Here is a 16,293-nt window from a genome sequence, read left to right as displayed (position 1 = left end):
ACCCTGAGCTTCAATATACAGGCTGCCCAAAGTCACACCAAACCCACTGACATCTCAAAACTCATTACTGGACACTTCATTGTACTCCAGAGAGAAGAAATCAAGCTCCACCCACCAGAACACCGACACAAGCTTCCCCAACCAGGAAACCTTGACAAGCCACCCGTCTAACCCCACCCACAGCGAGGAACCTCCACAATAAAGAGGAACCTCAAACTACCAGAATGCAGAAAGGCCACCCCAAACACAGCAATATAAACAAGACGAAAAGGCAGAGAAATACCCAGCAAGTAAAGGAACAGGATAAATGCCCTCCAAATCAAACAAAAGAGGGAGAGATAGGGAATCTACCTGATAAAGAATTCTGAATAATGATAGTGAAAATGATCCATAATCTGGAAAACAAATTGGAGTTACAGACAAGTAATCTGGAGACAAGGATCGAGAAGATGCAAGAAAGGTTTAACAAGGACTTAGAAGAAATAAAAAAGAGTGAATATATAATGAATAATGCAATAAATGAGACCAAAAACACTCTGGAGGGAACCAACAGTAGAATAACAGAGGCGGAAGATAGGATAAGTGAGGTAGAAGATAGAATGATAGAAATAAATGAAACAGAGAAGAAAAAAGAAAAAATAAATCAAAGAAATGAGGACAACCTCAGAGACCTCTGGGACAATGTTAAATGCACCAACATTCGAATCATAGGAGTCCCAGAAGAAGAAGACAAAAAGAAAGACCATGAGAAAATACTCAAGGAGATAATAGTTGAAAACTTCCCTAAAGTGGGGAAGGAAATAATCACCCAAGTCCAAGAAACCCAGAGAGTCCCAAACAGGATAAACCCAAGGCGAAACACCCCAAGACACATAGTAATCAAGTTAACAAAGATCAAACACAAAGAACAAATATTAAAAGCAGCAAGGGAAAAACAACAAATAATACACAAGAGGATTCCCATAAGGATAACAGCTGACGTTTCAATAGAAACTCTTCAGGCCAGAAGGTGCTGGCAGGACATACTTAAAGTGATGAAAGAAAATAATCTACAGCCCAGATCACTGTATCCAGCAAGGATCTCATTCAAATACGAAGAAGAAATCAAAAGCTTTACAGACAAGCAAAAGCTCAGAGAATTCAGCACCACCAAACCAGCTCTCCAACAAATGCTAAAGGATCTTCTCTAGACAGGAAACACAGAAAGGGTGTATAATCTTGAACCCAAAACAATAAAGTAAATGGCAAAGGAATCATACTTATCAATAATTACCTTAAATAATTACCTTAAATGCTCCAACCAAAAGACAAAGACTGGCTAAATGGATACAAAAACAAGACCCCTGTATATGTTGTCTACAAGAGACCCACCTCAAAACAAGGGACACATACAGACTGAAAGTGAAGAGCTGGAAAAAGATATTTCATGCAAATAGAGACCAAAAGAAAGCAGGAGTAGCAATACTCATACCAGATAAAATAGACTTTAAAACAAAGGCTGTGAAAAGAGACAAAGATGGACACTACATAATGATCAAAGGATCAATCCAAGAAGAAGATATAACAATTATAAATATATATGCACCCAACATAGGAGCACTGCAATATGTAAGGCAAATGCTAACAAGTATGAAAGAGGAAATTAACAATAACACAATAAGAGTGGGAAACTTTAATAACCCACTCACACCTATAGACAGATCAACTAAACAGAAAATTAACAAGGAAACACAAACTTTAAATGATACAATAGACAAGTAACACCTAATTGATATCTATAGGACATTTCAACCCAAAACAATGAATTTCACCTTTTTCTCAAGCACACATGGAACCTTCTCCAGAACAGATCACATCCTGGGCCATAAATCTAGTCTCGGTAAATTCAAAAAAATTGAAATCACTCCAAGCATGTTTTCTGACCACAATGCTGTAAGATTGGATGTCAATTACAGGAGAAAAACTATTAAAAATTCCAACATATGGAGGCTGAACAACACACTGCTGAATAACCAACAAATCACAGAAGAAATCAAAAAAGAAATCAAAATATGCATAGAAATGAATGAAAATGAAAACACAACAACCCAAAACCTATGGAACACTGTAAAAGCAGTACTAAGGGGAAGATTCATAGCAATACAGGCTCACCTCAAGAAACAAGAAAAAAGCCAAATAAATAACTTAACTCTACACCTAAAGCAACTAGAAAAGGAAGAAATGAAGAACCCCAGGGTTAGTAGAAGGAAAGAAATCTTAAAAATTAGGGCAGAAATAAATGCAAAAGAAACAAAAGAGACCATAGCAAAAATCAACAAAACTAAAAGCTGGTTTTTCATGAAGACAAACAAAATTGACAAGCCATTAGCTAGACTCATCAAGAAACAAAGGGAGAAGAATCAAATCAACAAAATTAGAAATGAAAATGAGGAGATCACAACAGACAACACAGAAATACAAAGGATCATAAGAGACTATTATCAGCAACTATATGCAAATAAAATGGACAACTTGGAAGAAATGGATAAATTCTTAGAAAAGTACGACTTTTCAAAACTGAACCAGGAAGAAATAGAAAATCTCAACAGACCCATCACAAGCATGGAAATTGAAACTGTAATCAGCAATCTTCCAACAAACAAAAGCCCAGGAACAGATGGCTTCACAGCTGAATTCTATCAAAATTTTAGAGAAGAGCTAACACCTATCCTACTCAAACTCTTCCAGAAAATTGCAGAAGATGGCAAACTTCCAAACTCATTCTATGAGGCCACCATCACCCTAATACCAAAACCTGACAAAGATGCACAAAAAAAGAAAACTACAGGCCAATATCACTGATGAACATAGATGCAAAAATCCTTAACGAAATTCTAGCAAACAGAATCCAACAACATATTAAAAAGATCATACATCATGACCAAGTGGGCTTTATCCCAGGGATGCAAGGATTCTTCAATATCCACAAATCAATCAATGTAATACACCACATTAACAAATTGAAAAATAAAAACAATATGATTATTTCAATAGATGCAGAGAAAGCCTTTGACAGAATTCAACATCCATTTATGATAAAAACCCTCCAAAACGCAGGAATAGGAGAAACATACCTCAACATAATAAAAGCTATATATGACAAACCCACAGCAAACATTATCCTCAATGGTGAAAAACTGAAAGCATTTCCCCTAAAGTCAGGAAAAAGACCAGGGTGCCCACTCTCACCACTACTATTCAACATAGTTTTGGAAGTTTTGGCCACAGCAATCAGAGCAGAAAAAGAAATAAAAGGAATCCAGATTGGAAAAGAAGTAAAACTCTCACTGTTTGCAGATGACATGATCCTCTACATAGAAAACCCTAAAGACTCCACCAGAAAATTACTAGAGCTAATCAACGAATATAGTAAAGTTGCAGGATATAAAATTAACACATAGAAATCCCTTGCATTCCTATACACTAACCATGAGAAAACAGAAATTAAGGAAACAATTCCATTCACCATTGCAATGAAAAGAATAAAATACTTAGGAATATATCTACCTAAAGAAACAAAAGACCTATATATAGAAAACTATAAAACACTGGTGAAAGAAATCAAAGAGGACACAAATAGATGGAGAAATATACCATGTTTATGGATCGGAAGAATCAATATAGTGAAAATGAGTATATTACCCAAAGCAATCTATAGAATCAATGCAATCCCTATCAAGCTACCAACAGTATTTTTCAGAGAACTAGAACAAGTAATTTCACAATTTGTATGGAAATACAAAAAAACCTCGAATAGTCAAAGCAATCTTGAGAAAGAAGAATGGAACTGGAGGAATCAACCTGCCTGACTTCAGGCTCTACTACAAAGCCACAGTCATCAACACAGTATGGTACTGGCACAAGGATAGAAATAAAGATCAATGGAACAAAATAGAAAGCCCAGAGATAAATCCACACACCTATGGACACCTTATCTTCGACAAAGGAGGCAAGAATATACAATGGAGAAAAGACAATCTCTTTAACAAGTGGTGCTGGGAAAACTGGTCAACCACTTGTAAAAAAATGAAACTAGAACACTTTCTAACACCATACACAGAAATAAACTCAAAATGGATTAAAGATCTAAACGTAAGACCAGAAACTATAAAACTCCTAGAGGAAAACATAGGCAAAACACTCTCTGACATAAATCACAGCAGGATCCTCTATGACCCACCTCCCAGAATATTGGAAATAAAAGCAAAAATAAACAAATGGGACCGAATTAAAATTAAAAGCTTTTGCACAACAAAGGAAACTATAAGCTAGGTGAAAAGACAGCCTTTGGAATGGGAGAAAATAATAGCAAATGAAGCAATGGACAAAGAATTAATCTCAAAAATATACAAGCAACTCCTGCAGCTCAATTCCAGAAAAATAAACAACCCAATCAAACAGTGGGCCAAAGAACTAAACAGACATTTCTTCAAAGAAGACATACAGATGGCTAACAAACACTTGAAAAGATGGTCAACATCACTCATTATCAGAGAAATGCAAATCAAAACCACAAGGAGGTACCATTTCACACCCATCAGAATGGCTGCTATCCAAAAGTCTATGAGCAATAAATGCTGGAGAAGGTGTGGAGGAAAGGGAACCCTCTTACACTACTGTTGGGAATGTAAACTAGTACAGCCACTATGGAGAATAGTGTGGAGATTTCTTAAAAAACTGGGACTAGAAGTACCATATGACCCAGCAATCCCACTGCTGGGCATACACACCAAGGAAACCAGAATTGAAAGAGACACATGTACCCTAGCGTTCATCGCAGCACTGTTTATAATAGCCAGGACATGGAAGCAACCTAGATGCCCATCAGCAGATGAATGGATAAGGAAGCTGTGGTACATATACACAATGGAATATTACTCAGCCATTAAAAAGAATACATTCGAATCAGTTCTAATGAGGTGGATGAAACTGGAGCCCATTATACAGAGTGAAGTAAGCCAGAAAGAAAAACACCAATACAGTATACTAACGCATATATATGGAATTTAGTAAATCGGTAAAGATAATCCTGTATGCGAGACAGCAAAAGAGACACAGATATATAGAACAGTATTATGGACTCTGTGGGAGAGGGTGAGGGTGGGATGATATGGGAGAATGCCATTGAAGTGTGTAAATTATCATATGTGAAACGAATCACCAGTCCTGGTTCGATGCATGATACAGGGTGCTCGGGGCTGGTGCACTGGGATGACCCGGAGGGATGGGATGGGGAGGGAGGTGGGAGAGGGGTTCTGGAAGGGGAACACATGTACACTCATGGTGGATTCATGTTAATGTATGGCAAAACCAATACAATATTGTAAAGTTAAAAAATAGATAAATAAACCAATTTAAAAAAATAATAAAAATAAAAGCTTCCTTCTTTTTAGTAGTAAAATGTTATCAAAGCTATTACCATGCAGTAAAAGTAGGTCATGCAAGTGATGATAGTACAATTATCATTTAATCTTCTCTGGGTCTTTGTTTCCTTTTTTATAAATAAGGATAACAGTAACACGCACTTCACAGTGTTGTAGGATCACGGGAATTAACACACTTGCTCCACACTGTCAGCAATTAATAAATAGCAACTGCCACGTTATTAGGAGGGACTGTGATAAGCGACTGAAGTGCACAGTATCATTTAATCTTCTAGAACTTTGTTAGGTAGCTATTTATTCCCATTTTACAATTGTGGAAAATAGAACTTAAGGCATCGAGTAACTTGTCCACGTGAGGGGACTGGTAAGTGGGGAGGTGAGGTTAGAATAAAGGCTTACCTAAATCCCAAATCCACACTCAACCCCTAAACTCAACCACCTGTTTTCACGTGGGTCAGGTAGGGTTTGGAGGACAGTAGAACATAATAATTCCTTTTTCGTGTCGCATTTGTAAATTCTAATTATTATAAGCTAAGGAAGTTTTCTTTCTAATTGCCGCTTTATTTATTTATTTATTTTGAATGGTAAACGCCTTTATTATATGAGCTAAGATAGGAGGGAAAAGGGTTTATTTGCCTTTCCGGGCCTTGATCTTCCTCAGATAGAACTCAAGCTCTTTTCCCTCTAGCACATAGCCATCTGCTCGGCTACACTGGCCTGGTCTTGAAGCGATGCATGCAAGAAGCTTGCCCTACATGTGTTCCCTATCCTGAACCTCCCTCCCACCTCCCTCCCCATCCTATCCCTCTGGGTCATCCCATTGCACCAGCCCTGAGCACTTGTCTCATGCACTGAACCTGGACTGGCGATCTGTTTCACATATGATAATATACATGTTTCAATGGTATTCTCTCAGATCATCCCACCCTCGCCTTCTCCCCCAGAGTCCAAAAGACTGTTCTATGCATCTGTGTCTCTTTTTCTGTCTTGCATATAGGGTTATCATTACCATCTTTCTAAATTCCATATATATGCGTTAGTATACTGTATTGGTGTTTTTCTTTCTGGCTTACTTCACTCTGTATAATGGGCTCCAGTTTCATCCACCTCATTAGAACTGATTCGAATGTATTCTTTTTAATGGCTGAGTAATACTCCATTGTGTATATGTACCACAGCTTCCTTATCCATTCATCTGCTGATGGACATCTAGGTTGCTTCCATGTCCTGGCTATTATAAACAGTGCTGCGATGAATACTGGGGTACACGTGTCTCTTTCAATTCTGGTTTCCTTGGTGTGTATGCCCAGCAGTGGGATTGCTGGGTCATATGGCAGTTCTATTTCCAGTTTTTTAAGGAATTTCCACATTGTTCTCCATAGTGGCTGTACTAGTTTGCATTCCCACCAACAGTGTAAGAGGGTTCCCTTTTCTCCACACCCTCTCCAGCATTTATTGCTTGTAGACTTTTGGATAGCAGCCATTCTGACGGGCGTGAAATGGTACCTCCTTGTGGTTTTGATTTGCATTTCTCTGATAATGAGTGATGTTGACCATCTTTTCATGTGTTTGTTAGCCATCTGTATGTCTTCTTTGAAGAAATGTCTGTTTAGTTCTTTGGCCCATTTTTTGATTGGGTCGTTTATTTTTCTGGAATTGAGCTGCAGGAGTTGCTTGTATATTTTTGAGATTAATTCTTTGTCCATTGCTTCGTTTGCTATTATTTTCTCCCATTCCGAAGGCTGTCTTTTCACCTTGCTTATAGTTTCCTTTGTTGTGCAAAAGCTTTTAATTTTAATTCGGTCCCATTTGTTTATTTTTGCTTTTATTTCCAATATTCTGGGAGGTGGGTCATAGAGGATCCTGCTGTGATTTATGTTGGTGAGTGTTTGCCTATGTTTTCCTGAACTGTTATATCTAAATCAGGGTAAAATGTGTAATATGCTAAAATTTAATAGTTTTTTGTGCATTTAAAATGTATATAAGAATACCTTGTTTTAGCACATTTTTAAAAAAATGAGTCTTTGCTTTTCAAAGACAGTTTGCTTATATATTTTGTTTCGTTCTATTCTGCTTGTCAAGAAGGACAGCCCTTTACCTCTCATATGATGCTTCTTTGTTTCCAGGCTTGTTGCCTCTCTTCCATCTGTGCAATATAACCCAATTAAGCAACTGCTTTCCTGGTAAGCAACTTTACCCTCTCGTTCCCACCATTTCCTGATTTTTCAGCCCTCACAAATTGTACATTCATAAACCAGTCAAGTGGGGCAAATTAATACATAATTTTTTTTTTAACTGAGGTATAACTGATACATATTTTATTAGTTTCAGGTATACAGACTAATAATTCAATATTTGCATAGAATGCAAAATGATCAGTTAACATCCATTAACATCTGTTACCATACACAGTCACAGAATTGTTTTTCTTGTGATGAGAACTTTTAACATTTACTCTCTTAGCAGTTTTCAAATGTGTACATGTAAGCTTTACAGTATTTCTTTTTCCAAGACAATCTCATGTGCAGTGTGGCAGAATAGCTTCAAGATTGCTGCGTGTAATGTCCTGCTAACGTAGTCCAGAACTATCCTTGGTTCTCTTGTTGCTATTTTGCTAACCAAAACAAACAAAAACCAGTGAAAAAGTCATGGGAATGGCAATGTGATGAAGGCAGCTCTGCTGGCTTTTCTCTCTTTCTCCACCAAGGCATCCAGATCTGATATGCCAAGCTTGGTTTTCCTATTCCAAACTTGACAAATACACAAGACTTTATTATGTAGAAAAATACCATGACCAGACAAAGACTTTTTATACTGAGTTCAAAGCATTTACACATGTTGAGTAATCATGTCCCATAAATCCCCTTGCATGGCAGGCAAAGAGTAGCACAAAATTAATTATTCCTCCCTTCCGCTTCCCACCATACCACTGTGAGTGGTTTGTCCACAATAAAGGGCAGGTCACAGAACATCACTAGGGGCTTTGCAAAGATGTCCTCCATGAATCAGATCACTCTGCTCCAAGCACTCGCTACCCACCGTGTCCAACACAACTGTGACATGGACTCTTCTTCAAACACAAGATACAAAGCACAAAGAGTATGCCAAACAGTGCTCCAGAGACAACGTGAGATCCAAGTACTGAGCTTACACACACCCCATGCAACTATTAATACCTGAACAGACTCTGTGCTGTGCTGCTGTGCTGTTAGTGTATACTCAGTCGTGTTTGACTCTTTGTAACTCCATGGTCTGTAGCCCGCCAGGCTCCTCTGTCCATGGTATTCTCCAAGCAAGAATACTGGAGTGGGCTGCCATTTCCTCCTCCAGGACACCTTCCTGACCCAGGTATCGAACCCGCATCTCTTGCATCTCCTGCATTGGCAGGCAGGTTCTTTACCGCTAGCGCCACTTGGGAAGCCAACAGACTCTGTGAGGGCATCCAATTCGTTTGTTCACTCAACAAATGTTGGTTAAGCCAGTAAGTAATGTGCCAAATTGGTATATACTCAGAAAGATTATTAGATCAAATGGATTGTTAAATTTCTTTCTCAATTTAGTACTAAAGGCTGGAGATGGGCAGTTGGGGGTGAAGAAGATGTACAAGTGAACTTGCAAAAAGCCAGTTGCACATAAATTAGGCCTCCCTCATATCTCGATTTCTTGAGTAGTATTATGTGTTAGTAACTTGAAATACCAGTTAAGTCTATAAAACAGCTGAAATGCTTAATCAGAGAAAGGATTAGGGTCAAAATGCTACTGTTCTTTGAATAGAGGAAATACAAAATGCAACTCTAAAACCATTTTCCCACCTGAAAAGCAAGCAGTCATATAGTTAGGTGCTCGCTTCTACAGAGAATGACATTTACAAACCATGAAAATGGAAATCAGCCACATTTATTAAATGTCTGATAAGTACCCAGGCCAGTATCCAGCCTACTGAAAATAGTCAAACGTAGGATTATGTTCGTTTGGTTATAAAGATCAGTAAGAACCCTAGTATTCTGAGGTAGGTTTTCATTTTAGAAAAGATCCTAAACAGGTAGTTGATGATTTATACTACCTAAGTATTAAGAACAATACCATTTGTTTTTTCTAAAGAAAAAAAAATGCCTCTACAGGTTCAAAAACTTGTGAGCTAGAAAATTCTACATTCAACTTGTAAGGCTAGTTTAAAAACCTCAGCGTTACTTACCTGCCCAACTCTCCCTGGATGTTTCAAAGCCAAGCCTCCACTAGAGACGGCAGCAGCCACATTCCCTTCGTGGTCCACAACCACAGCTCCCACTGTGTCCAAAGGGCCTGAGTCATTCTCCTGTGGAGCAAAAGTGGCCAGGGCATTCACTAAGCACAGGGTACAACAACGATATGACCACACAGCACTTTCAGGACAATCATGACAGCAAAATCTGAGCTTATCCTTATCTGGAACATTCAACCATCTCCTGAAATTATCTATTATCAAGTTGACACTTAAATCTGGTTTAAGTCAAAACTTATTTTCCAGTGGAAGATCCTGAGCCAAGGGTGTCTGGTTGCTTTTCTCTAATAAGAAGCCTAACATGCCTTTCAAAGGGAGGAAGAAAACAACAATATAAATTGTAGCATATCACTGTGTCGTCTTAATCTCAAAAATGCAGTTCACAACTGAGAATCTGTAGAGGAAAAGATCTATGGTATAAGTGAACTAATAAATGTCCTTATTTGTATTTTTTTAATATTATGTAAAAATTTCTAAAAGCAATATATTCACCACAATAAATGAAGAGAGTGACATTTAGTCTTGAACTAGACCATGCTACAGTTTTCTTTAAAATTTCTTTCTTGTGAGACACTTGATGGCAAACTCTCTTCTCTGCTATGTTAATAATATGCTAAGTTGTTAATATGTTGCTACTCATATGGAAGAAAACTACACATTCCTGGGAGCCATCTTTGTGTTTCTGGGTCTTGTTCCAGGCCTCACATGCTTAAAGCATTTCACATATATTGACCACAAGCAGCTATCTCTTGCCTTGAAGATTTCTGGGTCACCTGTGCAAGGCAGACAAACTTTACACTGCTGGATAAAAATCAGAAGTAAAGGAAGTGGAAACAAAATTTCATGAAAAATTACCTTTTCAGTATATTAAAGGAGGGCCATTACAGGTCTTTAGGTTCATTATGGTCATGGTGGTATATATTTTTAAACTTGGGCACTGGTGCCCCAGAACCTGGGAACCTCATCCTCACCCATACCCCTAAGTCTATATGAAAGAGTCAGGGACAACCCCCTGTTCAAAGAGACTTCTGGGCCATGGACTCTACTTTGAGAAACAAGGTCTAATACCATCCCATAGGTCATGATCAGCCAAATATCTGCTCTACTCATTCTAAGGCAGATAATTTTATAGGCACAAATCTGCTCAAGGAGAAACTTAAACCACCTAAGACTAACATTATGTCAGCATAAAAGATTTAAGCTCCGTCTTGTTCAACTACCAACTGGCAGCATATCACCATGACCAAACCACCATGAACATACCACAAAGTATTTTAAAACATGATCTTATCAATCTTACTGGTTCTTTTAGAAACAGACTACTCGCATACAAATAAAAAGGCACTGTAGAATAACCTTTCTCAAAAACAGTAACAACAAAGTCAGTCAAGGGTATTCTTTATTAGTTCTTTTTTATTAACTGTGACTACTGATCCTATTCAAACATTCTATAAAACAGAATTTTACTGAGGGGACACATAACATTTACACAATGATATGCATTATCTGTAAAAACAATTCTCAGCATTTCGATCAGGATATCGTGACCTTAACTTTTATCCCTTTTAACCTTACTGTACAAAGACATGGAAGGATTATACATAGATGGATTTACTATAACCTATATTTCAAAAATGAAAAATCAAGCAAAAAATAGAGAATTCTGTTCCAAATTAAGCTAAATATTCCTAATGGCTTGCAACACCTGCAAAAATCAGAATTACTCCATAAAATATTCAAGAATTAGTTTATAGATTTCACATACTGAAATGCAAACTGAAAGATGATGAAGTAATATTTAAGCATTTTTATGAAGTGCAGGTAAACTGAATGAAAGACAAACAGTAGTACTTTGGCTATAATAATTTCACAGAGCTTGTTTGTATAAAAAAGAAACCTTAGAAAGTTTAAAAAACATACAATGACTGTTATTATATAGAGCTACTATTATACTCTTACACTCCATAAATACTTAGAAGTATATGCACCACATAGATACACACGGACCTAATGTCCTTGACTGAAATACGCTGGTTACATTAATTTTTTTGATAAAATTGTTACTAAAAAGCAATGGCATAAATTATAGTTCTTGTCAGAATAAACACATGTATATAAAGTTGACATAGAGATTCCATGTGTCACGGAAAAGACAAATAAAACTTTCTACAAGTAACCAATGATCTAGTAATCTCTGTTGAACTTAATGTCAAAAGTTTTCATTTTTCTCACTCCAAATTGGAGATGGCTAATACGTAGTTACTGTAAGAATTAAATAAAGTAAAACATATAAACTAATAAATCCCTTAGAACAAAGTGTAGGTACTTTCCACATGAAAATTAAGTCTCTAACCTGCACTTTAACTCTGAAACCTGCCAAGAGACACCATCTATAAGTTACTTATCTCATTAACATGGTCTTTCTTCTGTATATGCGTGTGTGCATGCATGCTAAGCTGCTTCAGTCATGTCCGACTCTGTGTGACCCTATGGACCATAGCCTACCAAGCTCCTCCGTCCACAGGATTCTTGGACAGAATCTCATGAATACTGGAGTGGGTTGCCATTTCCTCCTCCAGGGTTTCTTTTGTACAGAATCACTCAAGTATCAAATAGATAAAATACAAGAATAATATCTCGAGTGTTAAAGTGCATCCTGAATCTGATGTATGGTGAGATTATCCTAATATAATAATAAAGACAGAAATACATTTTTTTTTTAAGATACCAAGTCTTCCCAATGCACCCTTGTTAGGCTGGTGAGTAGCATTATAATTGGCCTGAACTTCCACTTGAGAAACACAGCTGACTTAACACCTTCTGTGACAGCACAGTAACTGCAACATAAAGCTTTCCCACCTTCAAGCATCCTAAAGACGGAATGGTAGATCTGGGTACAGGAAACCTAGAACAGGCTCCACATCTGGCTCCTAAAACCAGTCCTCTACAATAGTGGGGCCTCTGTGGGCTCAGAGTATATCAGCTGTGTATATAAACGAAGGAGAACTTAGCCAGAATTATCTGCTTTCATGTGTCTGGCTTGGCTGAAACCAAGGAAAATCTGGATATAAGAATACCCAATGACTTTTCTCTTCTCTCCTCAGAAAATCCCCCTTCTGATGTCCAATACTACAAATGATGTTTCTGTAAAGCTATAGTCAAGACATCTATTTTTAAATAATCCTTTATTCTTTGCTTAATAAATATACATTAAAATCTTTGCAGCACTACACAGATTAGTGCCAAACACATCTACAACAGAGAAAAAAGTTTATTTTGTAAAAATCTTTGCTATTAATTCCCTAAATCATTCACCAAAAGTAAACAGAAACATTTTCAGCTCAAAACAAAAATAAAGTATGTTAACCATGCTTTTAAGGGGCTTTAATATATCTGAATTACAGCTTTAATTATAAATTCATATCATAACAGAGTTCCAGAGGATTACCTAAAAATTCCAGTCTGTCAAAAGTAGCAAAGGACAATGTTTTCCAACTGGCAGAACTCCTATACAGTATTCTGGGGCTGCAACATTAAAGGTGGAAAATGCAGTGGTTTTAATCTCAGTGTATTGTTTTGTTTTTTAATAATCTTACAAATAATGTACTATGGGTTTGTTTTCTTTAAAGTGGAACCATTTGGGAGACTCAGTGTACATATTGAATGAGCATGTGTAAGTGATGGTAGAGATCAGATGGACATACTTATGACTTAGATTATTACATGACTGAACTACAATGGAAGGTTTGTTGTTGCTACTGTTGTTTGGTCGCTAAGTTGGGTCCAACTCTTTGTGAACCCCATGGACTGTAGCCCACCAGGCTCTTCTGTCCATGGGCTCTCCCAGGCAAGAATACTGGAGTAGGTTGCCATTTCCTTCTCCAGGGGATCTTCCTGACCCAGGGATCAAACCCACATCTCCAGCATTGGCAGCAAGTGGGTTCTTTACTACTGAGCCATCTGGGAAGCCATAACGGAAGCTTTACAAAGCTTTAAAACAGTTTTATTATTATTCATATGTTGTTTAATTAACAGTATTTAATTTGAACTCATAATGAATGACTGGTTAAGAATAGCAACCTAAGATATACTGGAGTTGAAATCAAAATTGAGGAATTTAAGAATGATGATAATTCTGACAAGTTCCTTAAAATAATATTAACTAGATTATTAAATTGCATTCATTTGATCAAAACACTTATAGAATACATCTTAATGACTTAAAATCAGTTTAAAAATATAATCATGAATATATCTAATTTGGCTTCCTGTGTTTCTGGAATAAATATTAATCACAATTTTAAAATTCTAACTCAAAAAAAATTTAACTCTAAATTAAATATACACACCTAGCTATGACTCAGCAACTATACCCCTAAGTATTTACCCCAAAATGAAAAACTGAAACGGTTAGTCGCTCAGTTGTGTCTGACTCTTTGTGACCTCATGAGCTGTAGCCTGCCAGGCTCCCCTGTCCATGGGATTTCCCAGGCATACAGGATTGGGTTGCTCTTTCCTTCTCCAGGGGATCTTCCCAACTCAGGGACCAAACCCAGGTCTCCTGCATTGAAGGCAGATTCTTTACCAACTGAGCTACGAGGGAAGCCTATTTACCCCAAGAGAAAGCAAAATACACATGACAAAAGACTTGTCAAAAATGTTTATAACACCTTAATCAAACTGCAATAGTTGAAACCTGGAAATAATCCAAATGTCTATCAAGAGGGGAATGGGTACACAAGATGTGATACAGGCAACAGTGGAAGACTGTACAGGAATAAAAAGAACTAGTGATATGTGCAACAATATGGATAATTTTTAGATGTATGTTGAGTAAAAGATGCTGGCCACAACACAGTACATAACATATGATCCCATTTATCTGAAGTTTTATGTAAAACAGGTAAAACTATGGTGGAAAAGAATCAGAAAAATAGTTGTTTTAGGAGGGAGGTGTGGACTCTGAAGGGATATAAGAAACTTTCTAGCATAGTAGCAATGTCAGATCTTGTTACACGGATGTATACACATATCAAAATTCATCAAATTATACACTTAAGATTATGTGTGTTTCACGGTTTTACCTTAATCAAATCAATAGCTGAGGTATCTATTTTCAAGTACACAACACAGGATTTGAAATGTCAGATCATGATCAAATTTTTCAACTTTTTCCTAATAGCATAACACATCTATATTTATATAACATTTAATACACATCTGATTGCAATTGTAAAGGGGGGGGTGATGGAAAATACAGAAGATATGGTAAAATGAATGAAAATCTAATGTACTCCCAACTGGAAAGAATAGAGAAGTGAAAATATTTAAAAAGAAAATGGCTCAAATTTCCCCACAATGGATGAAAAATAAGAATCTAGATCTCCAGGAATACAAAGAAAAAGGAAAGAAGCCAGACAGAAAGGAAAGCTGTCAGCAGTGGACTGACAGCAGAATTTCCAACAGTCCAATGGGAGCCAGAAGGCAGTGGTATATTTTCAGAGAAAAATAACTATAAACCTAGAAGTGGGTACCTAACAAAATTACCTTTTAGGAACAAAAATAAATACATTTATAAATAAATAAAATGTGTTTACCACCAAGAGCCCTGCACTTAATGAAGTCCTAAAGGATCATTATAATTAATACTGCAAACTGACTTCCTTCTAATACTCCCTACCACCTACTCATGAGCATACCTAATATTCTTTTCTTAGCTCTACTTTATCTTTTTTCTATAACATGTATCTTCTAAAATACACAATTTATTTTCATAATATTTAAACTGTCAAACTCCTCCAAAAGACTAGAAGCTCCACAAAGGCAGTAATCTTTGTATGTTTTACTCACTAGCATAAGCGAAGCACCCAGAAAAGGACTCGACACCTCTTAAGTACTCAATAAATATTTGTTGAATGGATGAACAAATAAAAAAATGAACAATATACTTTAAGAAAAAGGAAAATAACTGCTGTGATCTAAATGTGCCCTTCCAAAATTTCACCTATTGAAATCCTAACCCCCACAGTGATGGTATTTGGAGGTAGGGCATCAAAAAATGATTAGGTCATGAAGGTAGAGCCCGCATGAATGGGATATGCCATTGCAGAAGAAGCCCAAGAAGCTTCCATGCCCCTTTTGCCATGTAAGGTTATAGCAAAAAGATGGCCATCTAGGAAGCAGGTACTCATGAGATACCAAATCTGCCTATGCCTTGATGTTGGACTTCCCAGCCTCCAGAACTGTAATAAATACATTCCTATTGTTCGTAGACCATCTAGTCTCTTGTATTTTGTTATAGCCATCTGAAAGGACTAAGACAATAATCCAAGAAGGAAAAGGACACTCAGGAATGAAACGAGGAATGGGTAAGCAAATACAATGGCAAACATGCACGTAAATCAAAATTAATATTGTCTTCGAAAATAATAATAGTGTATTACTGGGCTTCCTTGGTGGCTCAGTGGTAAAGAATCTGCCCGTCAATGCAGGAGATATGGGTTCAATTCCTGGTCCGTGAAGATCTTACATTCCAAGGAGCAATTAAGTCCATGTGCCACAACTATTGAGCCTGCATTCTAGAGTCTGGGAGCTGCAACTACCAAAGCC

At 37.1% G+C, this 16,293-nt stretch overlaps 1 protein-coding gene across 27 annotated transcripts in view; it reads right to left on the bottom strand.

Annotated features, from left to right (window-relative positions):
* The window catches only part of TASP1 (taspase 1), a 253,393-nt gene that overhangs the window by 134,118 nt on the left and 102,982 nt on the right, over positions 1-16,293 (bottom strand). For 25 of the 27 annotated variants that reach the window (XR_014073024.1, XR_014073023.1, XR_014073014.1 and 22 more), the window contains one exon: positions 9,619-9,738. The exons of the other annotated variants lie outside the window; for them this stretch is intronic. Coding sequence is in view for 14 of the 25 variants with exons in the window: in XM_081556535.1 (XP_081412661.1) it covers positions 9,619-9,738 (120 nt within the window). In the remaining 11 variants the exon portion in view is untranslated. The remainder of the gene's footprint in view (positions 1-9,618; positions 9,739-16,293) is intronic. 27 annotated transcript variants of the gene reach the window in all.

The sequence above is a fragment of the Giraffa tippelskirchi genome, chromosome 13, assembly GCF_054371585.1.
Source record: "Giraffa tippelskirchi isolate mGirTip1 chromosome 13, T2T-mGirTip1v1.2.pri, whole genome shotgun sequence".
Classification (NCBI taxonomy): Eukaryota; Metazoa; Chordata; class Mammalia; order Artiodactyla; family Giraffidae; genus Giraffa; species Giraffa tippelskirchi.
This window is presented reverse-complemented; position numbering and strand designations above follow the sequence as displayed.